Source organism: Bombina bombina, chromosome 2 (assembly GCF_027579735.1).
Source record: "Bombina bombina isolate aBomBom1 chromosome 2, aBomBom1.pri, whole genome shotgun sequence".
In the NCBI taxonomy this organism is placed as follows: domain Eukaryota; kingdom Metazoa; phylum Chordata; class Amphibia; order Anura; family Bombinatoridae; genus Bombina; species Bombina bombina.
In genome coordinates this window covers 298,897,935-298,910,895 of record NC_069500.1, presented here as the reverse complement: position 1 = coordinate 298,910,895, position 12,961 = coordinate 298,897,935, and the positions used below count along the sequence as shown (strand labels likewise).

General features: G+C 34.2%; 1 protein-coding gene across 1 annotated transcript in view; it reads right to left on the bottom strand.

The window, feature by feature from the left end:
- Nucleotides 1-5,614: 5,614 nt before the first annotated feature.
- The window catches only part of PRDM6 (PR/SET domain 6), a 282,147-nt gene continuing 274,800 nt past the window's right edge, over nt 5,615-12,961 (bottom strand). The window contains exon 7 of the mRNA XM_053701612.1: nt 5,615-5,843. Coding sequence (XP_053557587.1) covers nt 5,729-5,843 — 115 coding nt within the window. The 3' untranslated portion in view covers nt 5,615-5,728. The remainder of the gene's footprint in view (nt 5,844-12,961) is intronic.

Below are 12,961 nucleotides of genomic sequence, written 5' to 3'. Positions count from 1 at the left end.
ATATAAATATATATACACACATACACACACATGTATATATATATATATATATATATATATATATATATACACAGTATATATGTGTGTGTATATAAATATATATGTGTGTGTGTATATATATAATATGTATATATATGTATATATATATATATGTGTGTATATATATATATATATATAAAAATGTATATATATATATATATACAGTATATATATGTCTATATATATATATATATATATATATATATATATATATATATATATATATATATATATATATATATAGACAAACAGAATAGCACTCCAAGGGTCTTTCACAAATAATAGTCACTTTAATAGTGAACGTTTTCGGATTTCAAAGAATCCGTCCTCAGACTTACAAGTCTGAGGACGGATTCTTTTAAATCCGAAAACGTTCACTATTAAAGTGACTATTATTTGTGAAAGACCCTTGGAGTGCTATTCTGTTTGTCTATATTACTTTAGTGACCAGCACCCAGGGCTTGTGTGACCTAAAATCCGGAGTGCACTTTGATGAATTTTATATATATATATCAATAGGTAAAGAAGGCACTCTCTGTTTTGCAATAAACTTTTTAATTAAACGGTAAACGTTTTCGAGGACTCCCCCATCTGAGGACGAGGGAGACCCCGAAAACGTTTACAGTTTAATTAAAAAGTTTATTGCAAAACGAAGAGTGCCTTCTTTACCTATTTATCTATTGCTTTGATTGGAAGTGCACCCCGGAGGTTGTTAACATTGTGAGTGCTGGTTCCTAACTCATCACATTTTTATATATACAGTATATATATATATATATATATATATATATATATATATATAAATTCAAGCATAGATATTCACAGACTTGCATACATGTACCAACGCATATAGACCTGCAGAGAAAGGGCAACAGCATTCGCCAGAAAGAATCACTATCACTTACAGACCTTATGTAGTAAGATGTAGTCTGGCTGCGGACCTTCCTTCAGAATCACCAGCAGCTGGGATCACAATTTTAATTTGCAGAGCAGGGTCTCAGTCTATAAAAGCCCACGCACAGGCTAGCACAGTGCTGTGCGCAGGCTTTGAAATTTAGTTTTACATAAAAAAAAATGTAAAAAATTCAGACACAGCAATATCGTGTGCAATGCGCCGCTGCACCTATTGCACCCGACCAATCAAGTACATATACGGTGGGGGAATTGTTGGAGTACTGTGCAGCCTCCTGAAACCCTGATGCGATTCCGGCACCTGTTAAACACTGGAGGCCTGCGTGCAATGGGGTGGGTGTGCCGGAGGGGGCAGTGTTGGTTGGTCGGGACCATGGAGGGTGTGCCATGTGCTGCGTCTGCGTGCACTATAGTCTATTACCCATTAGAGATTAGACTCTAGAGGCTGAGCCAAAAAATATAAGGAAAAAAAAAGAAAAATCAGGCTGCTCTAAATTGTGCCCCTCTGCAAGCGCCGGCCCTGCTGTAAATTAAGCAATTTTTTTTTACAAAAAATTTAAATATCCCACATAGGTTCCCCCTCATTGCCCTTCCTCCCCACCTCCCTCTTATTTATTGTTACCCTTGCCTGTAGCATGGTATAGAGGTCCCACCCTCCTCCCGCCCCCTACAGTGATGGGCTACCCACCCGCCTCCCTCCTTACCCTCCCACCCACCAACGATCGGCACCACCACTGTCTGATGCAGAGAGAGACACAGAGTGGCCCTCTCTGCATCTGTATCTCTGCAAACTCTATTCTAAGCGAGTTTGCGGCAGAGAGAAGGGCAGGACTGCAGCAACGTACAAGGTACATTGCTGGTCCTTAAGGACATAACGTCGTACAGGGTATAGCACTGGTCATTAAGGGGTTAAAGGGAAATAATACTCATATGCTAAATCACTTGAAAGGGATGCAGCATTACAGGAAAAAAAGCTGACAACAAAATATCACCTGAACATCTCTATGTAAAAAAGGAAGATATTTTACCTCAAAATTTCTTCAGCTAACCAGAGTAAGTGCTGTGTAAACAGTTATACTTTAGCTGCTGTCCAGTTGCAAGATGAAAACACAAACAACAACAAAAACCAAACAACAATAGACAATCAGCATCAGCAGTGCTTTGCCTTTACTGTGATCTCATGAGACTTTACTTAAAAGGATACTAAACCCAATTTTTTTCTTTCATGATTCAGATAGAGCATGAGATTTTAAGCACCTTTCTAATTTAACATTGTATTAATCTTAGCATTATTCTTTTTATCAAGACGATTTTTTGAACAAACTCCATCAACAAGTTGTACAGAATATAGGATATCAATTTACTTAATCCTGCACATCTGCCCTTACCCCCAACAAACATTACTGACAGGACTAGGATACACTTACTAACTTGCACGTTTCCAAGTCTTGATTGACATTTGGTCAAGCCAATCAGGAGTATCCGGTATCGGAACACTTGATACTTTTATCCAATACAGAAGGGCGTGACAAGAAGTGGGGCACGCTCTTCTACATCTCGGCATAGGACTCTTCTATTACCATCTATACCCTTTGCGCTATTGGTCAGGTCTACTGCTAACTACCAATGATAGGATATTTCACTACACTCCCATCTTATGAACCTATTGGCAGCGTGCATCATGCAGCTGCTATATGACGTGTCTACACATTGTTGTTTTAGGAGACATGTTATTTTGTCACGAAATTCCCTTACAAAGAAATTCCAAAAGTTAACTCAATTGCAGCATAATCTTTTAATGAAATATCGTTTACTCAAAGGAAATATCTATATATGATGTCCTGATTTCACAGTAAGTCAGCCTCAACGGGTTTATGACCACATAGGATTAACCCCTTAGAAGTGTAGCAGGTTTGAAATCTTCACAAAGGATATCATTGTTTTAACACAATCTGAACATCATTTTCTTCTATATATGTAAGGAATTTTTGGATATCATAACAGATGCACTATGTCGATACTTTGTTGCTATATTTGGAGTCTATGTCAGATGTTTTATTATTGTTTTTTTATTACTTATATTTTAATGGATGTGAACCAGACACAGGAGGTTATATGTATATGTATATTTTTGTGTATATGTATTTATACATTTTTTTACTTTGGCACATTTATTATGCATTTGTCACTTTATATTATATGTTGATGTATACTGTTCTATAATAAGATATCACAATGTTAGATATTTTTCTCTCTCTACATGTGTTTACCATGGTTACCTTAACAACCATACCAAGGCGATTACAGACAGGTGCAGCAATTTAACTGATTATCCAATCACAAGAGTATCCTGTTTTTTAGTTTTCTGTTAAATAGCAAGTGTATTACAATGTTTGTTATAGCCTGATGAAACAGCCCTGAGTAGGCTGAGATACGCGTCGCTGTATTAATAAAGACTTTTTAATTTTTCTATATACACTTGCTGTTGTGGTTTATATCACCTTTTGCAATATTTCATTATTGTTCCTGGTTCATGCTGAGGATCGTTGTACTATAGTCTACTGGGCGACGATTTGGCTCCAGTTTGCTGCTTCTGCACCTGCTGGTGCTTACCCTCTAGTAAGTGCATTTGTTTGGGGCCAATCTTTTCTTTGTCCTGACGATATTGGACCATGTTGGTTTGTTTTCTTATACATATATAGGAACCTGAATACTGGATATCCAGAAGAATCAGGATTGTATCTGTGCCAAGGTTTCAGTGTGCTGGATCACTGCTAAGTTTCCAGCCTGCTCTATTAGCACCATCGGGTGCTTCATGTTTGTGAGTATTCACATTCTTATGTGCTGACATTATATTTTGTATAGGCGATATTAGGCCATGTTGGCGCCTCTGTTTTTTATTCTTTTTTAGATTTTACACCTCAGGATAGCCATCCTTTGACAGAGCGCTGCCATACCGTTTTGGATCCACAACACTTTGGTTACAAAGACTACCACAGTTATCTTGGATTATTCATTTTATTAATTTTTAATCACTGCCATCACTGACATTAATATTGTCTGTTATTATTAATGTTTTTTACTGTTTTATTATTTTGATATTTTATTTTTGATATTTTAGCTTTATATGTGTTGCTATCCCCCTCAATTAGGGATACCAGTTCATCCATTTGCTTATCCCTGTACTCAGTAGACATACAACTAGCGACACCTCTTAGTTGATACTGGGGAAGCGCCCCCTAAGGGCGTGGTGTGTGTAGTACACACATCACGCTCTATACATATTATACCTTTCTAATTTACTCCTATTATCAATTTTTCTTTGTTCTCATGCTATCTTGATTTGAAAAAGCAGTACTGCCAGACCATTTTTTGTTCAGCACATGGGTAGCACTTGCTGATTTGTGGCTAAATGTAGCAAACCAATCAGCAGCTCTACCAAGGTGCTGAAGTAAAAAATGGGCCGGCCCCTAACCTTTTATTACTGCTTTTTCAAATCAAGATAACATGAGAACAAAGAAAAATTGATAATAGGAGTAAATTAGAAAGTTGCTTAAAATTGCATGCTTTATCTGAATCATGAAAGAAAAAACGTGAGGTTAGTATCCCTTTAAAATGAATAGGAAAATAACATGACTGTGCCTGCACATGCCTTGACTGGGACAAATATACTGACTGGCTGCTTAAAGTCTCTTTACAGTGGGGTGTGAGGTAAAATATCTTCTTTTTTTACATAGAGATGTTCAGGTGATATTTTCTAGTCAATTTTTTACAGCTATGCTGCATTAATTTAATTTGCTTTACCATTTGGGTATCATGTCCCTTTAAGCAACTAACATACTTTTAAAAAACACATCTGCATGTTATTCCCAAGCTTATCTTTGCTTTGAATACATATTCATGTCTAGCATTTTATTTAGGATTTTTGTCCCTATAATACAATATGCAATTTTATAAATATTACTTTGTAATCAGAATTTTATTTTGCAGTGATCTAAAAGAACAAAGAAACTGTATTTCTATACATATATATTTATTTGGAATATTGCAACATATTTATTTCCTTAAACTATCCCATATAATCATCATAAACAATGTCTATGAAACAGTTGACATGAAAAGTGCACAAAGTATGATTTGTGGATACTTTCAGTAGATGATCTAAATGAAAATTTCGCCTTTGGTTTGAGATCTAAATGACTCCGGCATATCACCAGCTGGAAATAAAAATGTCTATCATCACCCTGTCATAAGAAAACAGAACAAAAATAAGGATCTTCTCCACGCCTTTAGATTCCTTCAGCATCATATAACAGGACAATAAGTTGCTGGCCAATGCAGGGTTGAATTCATGCTACAAAAGGTGCATACCTAAACAAGTCTGTGTGTATCATTAGTCTTAAATGCTGGAAGAGGCAGAAGAACTTAGCAGAGCTTTTGGTTTGGTATTAAATAACAATTTTTCTTTCTCTTTTTTAAAAAAAAGTATTTAGAAATAAAGCTATATATATATATATATATATATAGGAGACTTAAAAAGTTAACTCCACTTGTCCACTGAAATATGTTTAATTCCCACTCATAAATAAATAATGTCCTTCCTGGTCTCACATCCACGCCAGGATCAATATCTCTTAGCATTTTACTTATTTTATTACTGCTTTTGGTTTTCTGGGACTGATTGAAAGTTGCTCCGAGGAAATCTTTGGTTTTGCTTAAGTGTCCATGACATTTAATCATGACTTTCCTTGCAGTTTAATTCCAACTAGTCAATCAGTTAATCCACTTCAATTGATTCTGTGTTCTCTGTTATTGGCTTGCACTCGTTGGGCATCCTCTGATGTCGACTCAGTTGTGTGGCCTGTGTAAAGCTCCTCTCACACCTCTCGCACCTGGTGAAGACAAAAGAAAAAAAAAATTGAGATTGTGAATCCTCTTTGGGGTGACAGACTTTTTTTCATCCTGTCTAATAAGAACAGACACTCAAAAGTGGCTTCAGATTTCAGCACTCCTAAAGGTTTAATTGGTGGTTACTAACGGTGCCTTGATGACTATGATAGGGCATGGCCTGCTTGATTCAGACCAGAGAAATCTGTCAATAGGAAGGGGGAAGGTGATTTCTCCTGAGAGCCCTGTCTTGTCCCAGCTCTGATCACTGCCACATCAAATAGATAAAGAACAAAAAGAGATTTTTAGAGTGAGCCATCAAAGAAGCAGCTTGTCTGCGGTTTTCTGCTCTGTAACCTCTAGAAAGAAATTGATGACAAATAGAATTTTACCTTCTGCTAATTTAAACTGTAGAATCCAATGCTGAAGATCCTAGTGAGCTATAATGTCATAGTATAAACAAAAGGATAACATTCTATTAAATAATCCAGAGTTAAACCAGCTACATTACTGAAAGTAGTTTAAAAGAGGTTCAAATGCACAGAAGTCTAGTTATATGCAGACTTCTCTTCCTAAGGGTATATACTGTATATAGAATATGTTTATAGAATTGTATATATTACTTTTGGGAGAGAAAACTGCATATCCTAAATCCTAGCAATAGAAAAATAAAGCATCTGTAAAAGTTAAATGTCATTTTTTGATAGTTATGTAAGTTCCACTTTAAGGGGATCCGTATGAAAAAAAAATTCAACTGTACAGCTTCTATACAACTTGTGATTTTTAACCACCAAAAGGTATTTGCAGAACTTGTCCTCTTTATGGGGAAAAATAACAGCTTGAAGACTTTTGTAAAAAGCAGCTGCAACTGTTTAATTGAGCACAGTATTAGGGCATCTTATCATCATTTATATACACATAACATTTTGTTACAAAAATAAGCATTGCTTTGCCAAACATCTGAGCAGAAAATAAATGTTTTTAAAAAACATATAAAACTGTTTTTTTATTTAAAAAAAAAAAACAACAACAACCACCTTGCATTGTTTTACAGCCCAGTCACATACCCATTAAAAAGAACCAAAAGTATTATTTAGCTTATTTCCTTTAGTGAGGGAAACTTTTCGGTGCTTTTTAGGTGGTGCCATGACTCGCAGGGCAGAGTGGACGGTATTTGATTGGCATGGTTAAGTTGTCAAGTCAGGCAGAAAGTGACTTGGGAATGGGCGGCCAGTGTGGGCAGGTTAGGAAACTGGGACTTTTCATAAGAAGGGAAAGTTGTGGGAGGGACAGTGGGGCAGAACTCCCATTTGTCTGCATATTGGAGGATTGTCAAAGTGTACCCAACTGGCTCTCCCATAGCTTTCCCATCAGTCATTATATAGTTTTTATGTTCTACAAGCAACCTGTAGATGTAGCTTTAGATGCAGAAGGAAGTGATGAGTACAAAACAACCACAACTTTGCCTTCACTCGATAATACTCATATACAATTTGCAGATATCTCATATCCAAAAACATATGCATATATGTTATAGCTACATGATACAAAGATTTCAAGCAAAAATGTTCTCCTGAGGATATTGTCATGACCATGAGATTATTTGTAAAATGTAGTGTTAGGGCTAGGGTTTTATATTTGTTTAATTTAGAAGCAGGATTATAACAATGAGTGGGTTAACTCCATGGGCGCAAGAGAAAGCTGCAGTGTGTTGCTGGTGTGTGAATATGTATATCCACCACCCTGCAGTTTCATCATTTGGTAACATTCATGCCATCACAAAGATGTAACCCACAAAAATCTTACAGTCTATAAAATATTTTGATAGCAATGATATCACTGAAGCAGCAAAAATGTTACCTGAAATACTCTGTGCTTTAAAGGGACAGTCAAGTCCAAAAAAAACCTTAAATTTTTCAAATATGGCATGTAATTTTAAACAACTTTCTAATTTACTTTTATCAACAATTTTGCTTTGTTCTCTTGGTATTCTAGTTGAAAGCAAACCTAGGAAGGTGCATATGATAATTTCTAAGCCCTTGAAGACTGCCTCTATTTTATTTACTTTTCACAGCAGGGGAGAGCAAGCTCATGTAGGCCATATAGACAGCATTGTGATCACGCCCGTGGCTAGTGACAGACACTGCACTAATTGGCTAAAATGCAAGTCAATAGATAATAACTAAAAGTCATGTGATTAGGGGCGGTCAGAAGATGCTTAGATACAAGTTAGTCACAGAAATAAAAAGTGTATTAATATAACAGTGTTGGTTTTGCAAAACTGGGGAATGGGTAATAAAGGGATTATCTATCTTTTTAAACAACAAAAATTCTGGTGTTGACTGTCCCTTTAATTTGTCTCTGTCTTCCAGGGTGGGGGCAAGAGGGAGCAAATGCCCCTCCCCCCATCTACAGTCGGATTTGTGGGCAAATTAGACCCTCTGAATCTTAGCAGGAACCATAACCACTCATTGGAAATTAGATCATCTCCTTTTAAAATGTACCCAGTATAGCAGGTAGTTGAATTAAAAAAACCCTGTTTTTAACCCATTACAAAAAAGGTTACAACAAATATGTAAGGGCTTTGAAAAAAGGCTCTCTTTTAACTAACATAAAATACATATATTCCAATGAGAACTTATTTTAAGGAGGAGAATTTCCTTTTTCAATGACAGGTTATATGATCTTCTGGTTATCTCATGGCCAAATTGAAAATTGCAATTACTTAAACTATTATACACTCTAGGGGATAGACAAGTAGTAATTATTCATAGCATGCAAACATTTATAGTATAGTAAATATTCCAAGAGAGACAGTGCTATGCTCTGCTGTAAGAATATTTGTTTGTTTTGAGAACACTTTTTGCTAACACATTTGCTACAAAATAATATGAAACACCTGTTAAACTGTACTTTAATTATTAGAATTGCTTGCAGGGGTGCAGGAGAGTTTTGGGCAACATCTTACAGAGAGGTTTCAGACATAAGCACCTGTAAAATCTGCTGTGTTCCCCCCACTGAATGATGATGCTGGCTGTAACTGCACTCTTCTGCCTGTCTATCCTTGTATTCTGATATAAAATGCCTTATTTGAAACCTGAAGATAAGTAATGTGTTTATAGATTAATCACTGCCTTGCTTTTTAGGCAGATTACGGATTTATGTTATTGCAATAAGTGAAAAATAAACACTTATTATACTGCATTCTCATGTGTAAATTTGCTTTTTCATTACTTTTGTGAGACCTAGCTTGCGAATGCCCCAATGCCAAGGCATAACATACATCAACTTTAGGGCGATAAAATAGGAAAATGCTAAGTATGTGTCACTTCTTTACAAATTAATACAATTATTCATTAGAACCGTTATTTAAAAGAGAAAGGTATACTCTTATATGATAGGTTTAGCTGTTCCACTCCTATCAAAAATAAATCATCACAGACTGTGCCCTATGACTTTCTATATCTCACATCATTAATAAAAGAATATTTAACTTGCTTTGGGAATCTAATGTATTCTCTATATTTTATATTTATTTATATACATTGATATTTTATGATTTTATGCTTTACAATCTTTATATTGATAAATAAATGTTTAATTTTTCATTTAACAACCTTCTCTTTTAATATCCTCATATCAGCAAAATTGATTCTTATGGCATTAAAGAAACTAGTGTAAAGCTCAACAGAACACACCACGTGCTTCTGTGCCATCTATGCATTGTATTCACTCTAAAATTGAATATCACTGTGAATGCCACATCTGCATCTATACCAGTTACCTCCTGCCAGATGGACCATTAAGCGCAGCTGAATTGCATAATCAACAAAGGAATAATAAAAAGACAATGCAACAGCACTTACCCTGAATTTCAAATGAGCTGTAGATTTTTCTAATACATTCTAAAATTTAATTCCAATTCCCCATGTCCTGTATCATGTGACAGCCATCGGCAAATCACAGACGTTTATATGTATACAGGGTGAACAGAAAGTGTGCGGAAAAAAAACTGCACAATTTGGTATGGGCAGTAAATTGCAAAGTGTTTTTAAAATTGCTTGCCCTGTCTGAATCAAGAAAGTTTAATTTTTACTTTAGCGTTCCTTTAATGGAACATTAAAGTCATTTTTTTACTCTCTTTCTTCTAAACTACTTTATGTTAACTGTATTATGTGTCTTTTAATGGTTGTTCAAGTTCTGAAAATAGAACATGTTTTGTTGTATGCCTATAACTGTGTCACTGCTAGGGATGAGCGAATGTGTAAATTTTCGAATTTCGAATGTAGAACGAATGTTTTTACTGAAATTCGAATTCTAAATTTGAATGTCGATAAGAACGAATATTCTTAAAAATTCAAAAATCGAATGTTATTTACATTTACAATTTGGTATGGGCAGTAAATTGCAAAGTGTTTTTAAAATTGCTTGCCCTGTCTGAATCAAGAAAGTTTAATTTTTACTTTAGCGTTCCTTTAATGGAACATTAAAGTCATTTTTTTACTCTCTTTCTTCTAAACTACTTTATGTTAACTGTATTATGTGTCTTTTAATGGTTGTTCAAGTTCTGAAAATAGAACATGTTTTGTTGTATGCCTATAACTGTGTCACTGCTAGGGATGAGCGAATGTGTAAATTTTCGAATTTCGAATGTAGAACGAATGTTTTTACTGAAATTCGAATTCTAAATTTGAATGTCGATAAGAACGAATATTCTTAAAAATTCAAAAATCGAATGTTATTTACAGTTTTCGAATGTCACTTTCGAATTCGAATGTTTATAATTATATCGAATGTCCACATTCGAAATTTCGAATTTAACATTCTATTTAACAAATACTATTCAGAAGTTCAATAGTTCATGTGGTAGGGTGGGAATTTAGTAAATTGATACATAATAGATACAAATATATCATTTCGAATGTTTCCATATAGAATATTGCATAATTCGAATATTACATTTAAAGAAAGCATTACAAATACTATTACAAACATAAATTCGAATTTTTCGAATTCGAATATAAATTCGAATTTTTCGAATTTGAATATTGCATAATTCGAATATTACATTTAAAAGCATTAGAAATACTATTACAATCTAAATTCGAATTTTTCGAATTTGAATACACGTATTGCATAATTCGAATATTACATTTAAAGAAAAAGCATTAGAAATACTATTACAATCTAAATTCGAATTTTTCTAATTCGAATATTGCATAATTCGAATATTACATTTAAAGAAAAAGCATTAGAAATACTATTACAATCTAAATTCGAATTTTTCGAATTCGAATATTGCATAATTCGAATATTACATTTAAAGAAAAAGCATTAGAAATACTATTACAAACTAAATTCGAATTTTTCAAATTCGAATATTGCATAATTCGAATATTACATTTAAAGAAAAAGCATTAGAAATACTATTACAATCTAAATTCGAATTTTTCGAATTCGAATATTTTCGAATGTAATCGTAAAATTCAAAACCGAACATTCGAAAATCGAATGTTAGAATGTTATGTAAACATTCTAAATGCGATTCGAAGGAACGAATGTGTTAAAATTCGTGCCGTTTTTCGAATGTTGCGAAACATTCGCCCATCCCTAGTCACTGCCCAGCCCACCAATAAGGCTGCAAGTTTCCCACATTTGCCAGCTTCTAACTCAAAGACTTATTGTGCCCTCCCTTTTAGTTTCTAAAACCTGTTCTAAAATTATAAGCCTGTTTGCTTTCTATTTTATTCTTATCAAACTATTAATGATTTGTTAAGCTATAAAAGTTATAAACTTAACTCCCAGTAACTTGTGCAAAGTACATAAGTCAGCATCCATAGCAAAGACAAACACATTGTACACTCACATATAAATAGAAAGAATAGGTTGATGTTTATGCATTTAGGTTCATTCTGGATTATGAGGTGGGGTGAAATGCTTTTTGTACTTGGAATTGTTTTACTCTAGAATTTTTATCGTTTAAAAAGATAGATAATCCTTGTATTACCCATTCCCCAGTTTTGCATAACCAAAACAGTTATATTAATATATGTTTTACCTTTGTGATTACCATGTACCTAAGCCTCTGCAGACTGCCCCCTTAATTCAGTTCTTTTGAAAGACTTGAGGTTTGCCAATCAGTGCTGATAAATAACTTCATGGGAGTAAGCACAATGTTATATATATGATACACATGAACTAGTGCTGTCTAGATGTGAAAAACTGTCAAATGCATTCAGATAAGAGGCGGCCTTCAAGAGCTAAGAAATGAGCATATGAGCCTACATAGGTTTAGCTTTCACCTAAGAATTACAAGAGAACAAAGCAAATTTGATGATAAAAGTAAATTGTAAAGTTGTTTAAAATCACATGCCCTATCTGAATTATGAAAGTTTAATTTTGACTAGACTGTCCCTTTAAGATAGTAGTAGAATTTATGTCCTGACATTTTAGGAGAAAATAAACTGTTGTATCATTTTAGAGTAGTTTATTTTCTCACCAAAATCTGTACATCCCTTTCATTAAATATATGGAATTTTCATTTAAAAAAAATATCCTGGTCCATGCATGCCAGTTACAATAGAGTGTCAGAAGTATCTATATTTATAGTATCCAGTCTTTCCAAATATTTCAATGGGAAATAATATTTCTAAGTGATATACAGCTGCATGACTACATAATACAAAAAAAATTGGCTTTCATTTTTCTATTTCATTTTCCATATTTTCTCTTTAAACTCTACAACCTTTTAATAAAGTTTGTTCACTGCTGCAGGTAATCTATAGCACTTAAAATACATTAAAACATCTCTAAAATATATGGCTTTAGGTTTCTGGATATATGTTTATTTATTGCATCTGCTAAAGCCAGACAGCATATCCTTATAAATAAGTTGTGATTCTTGGTTGTCTTTCTGGGAATATTCTTAGCAGCCTATTCCACTGTTTAAAAAACTGCACTGTGATCTTGACAAATGTAAAACGTCAGCTTTAATGTATCAGACCTATCAGCTCAATGAAAATAACTCAGAAGTATTGATTACCTAATGATTTTTGGTGTATTCATTAACGTCTATGGGAAGATCATCTCCTCAGAGCACCCGAAGTGCTGATGACATATTAGA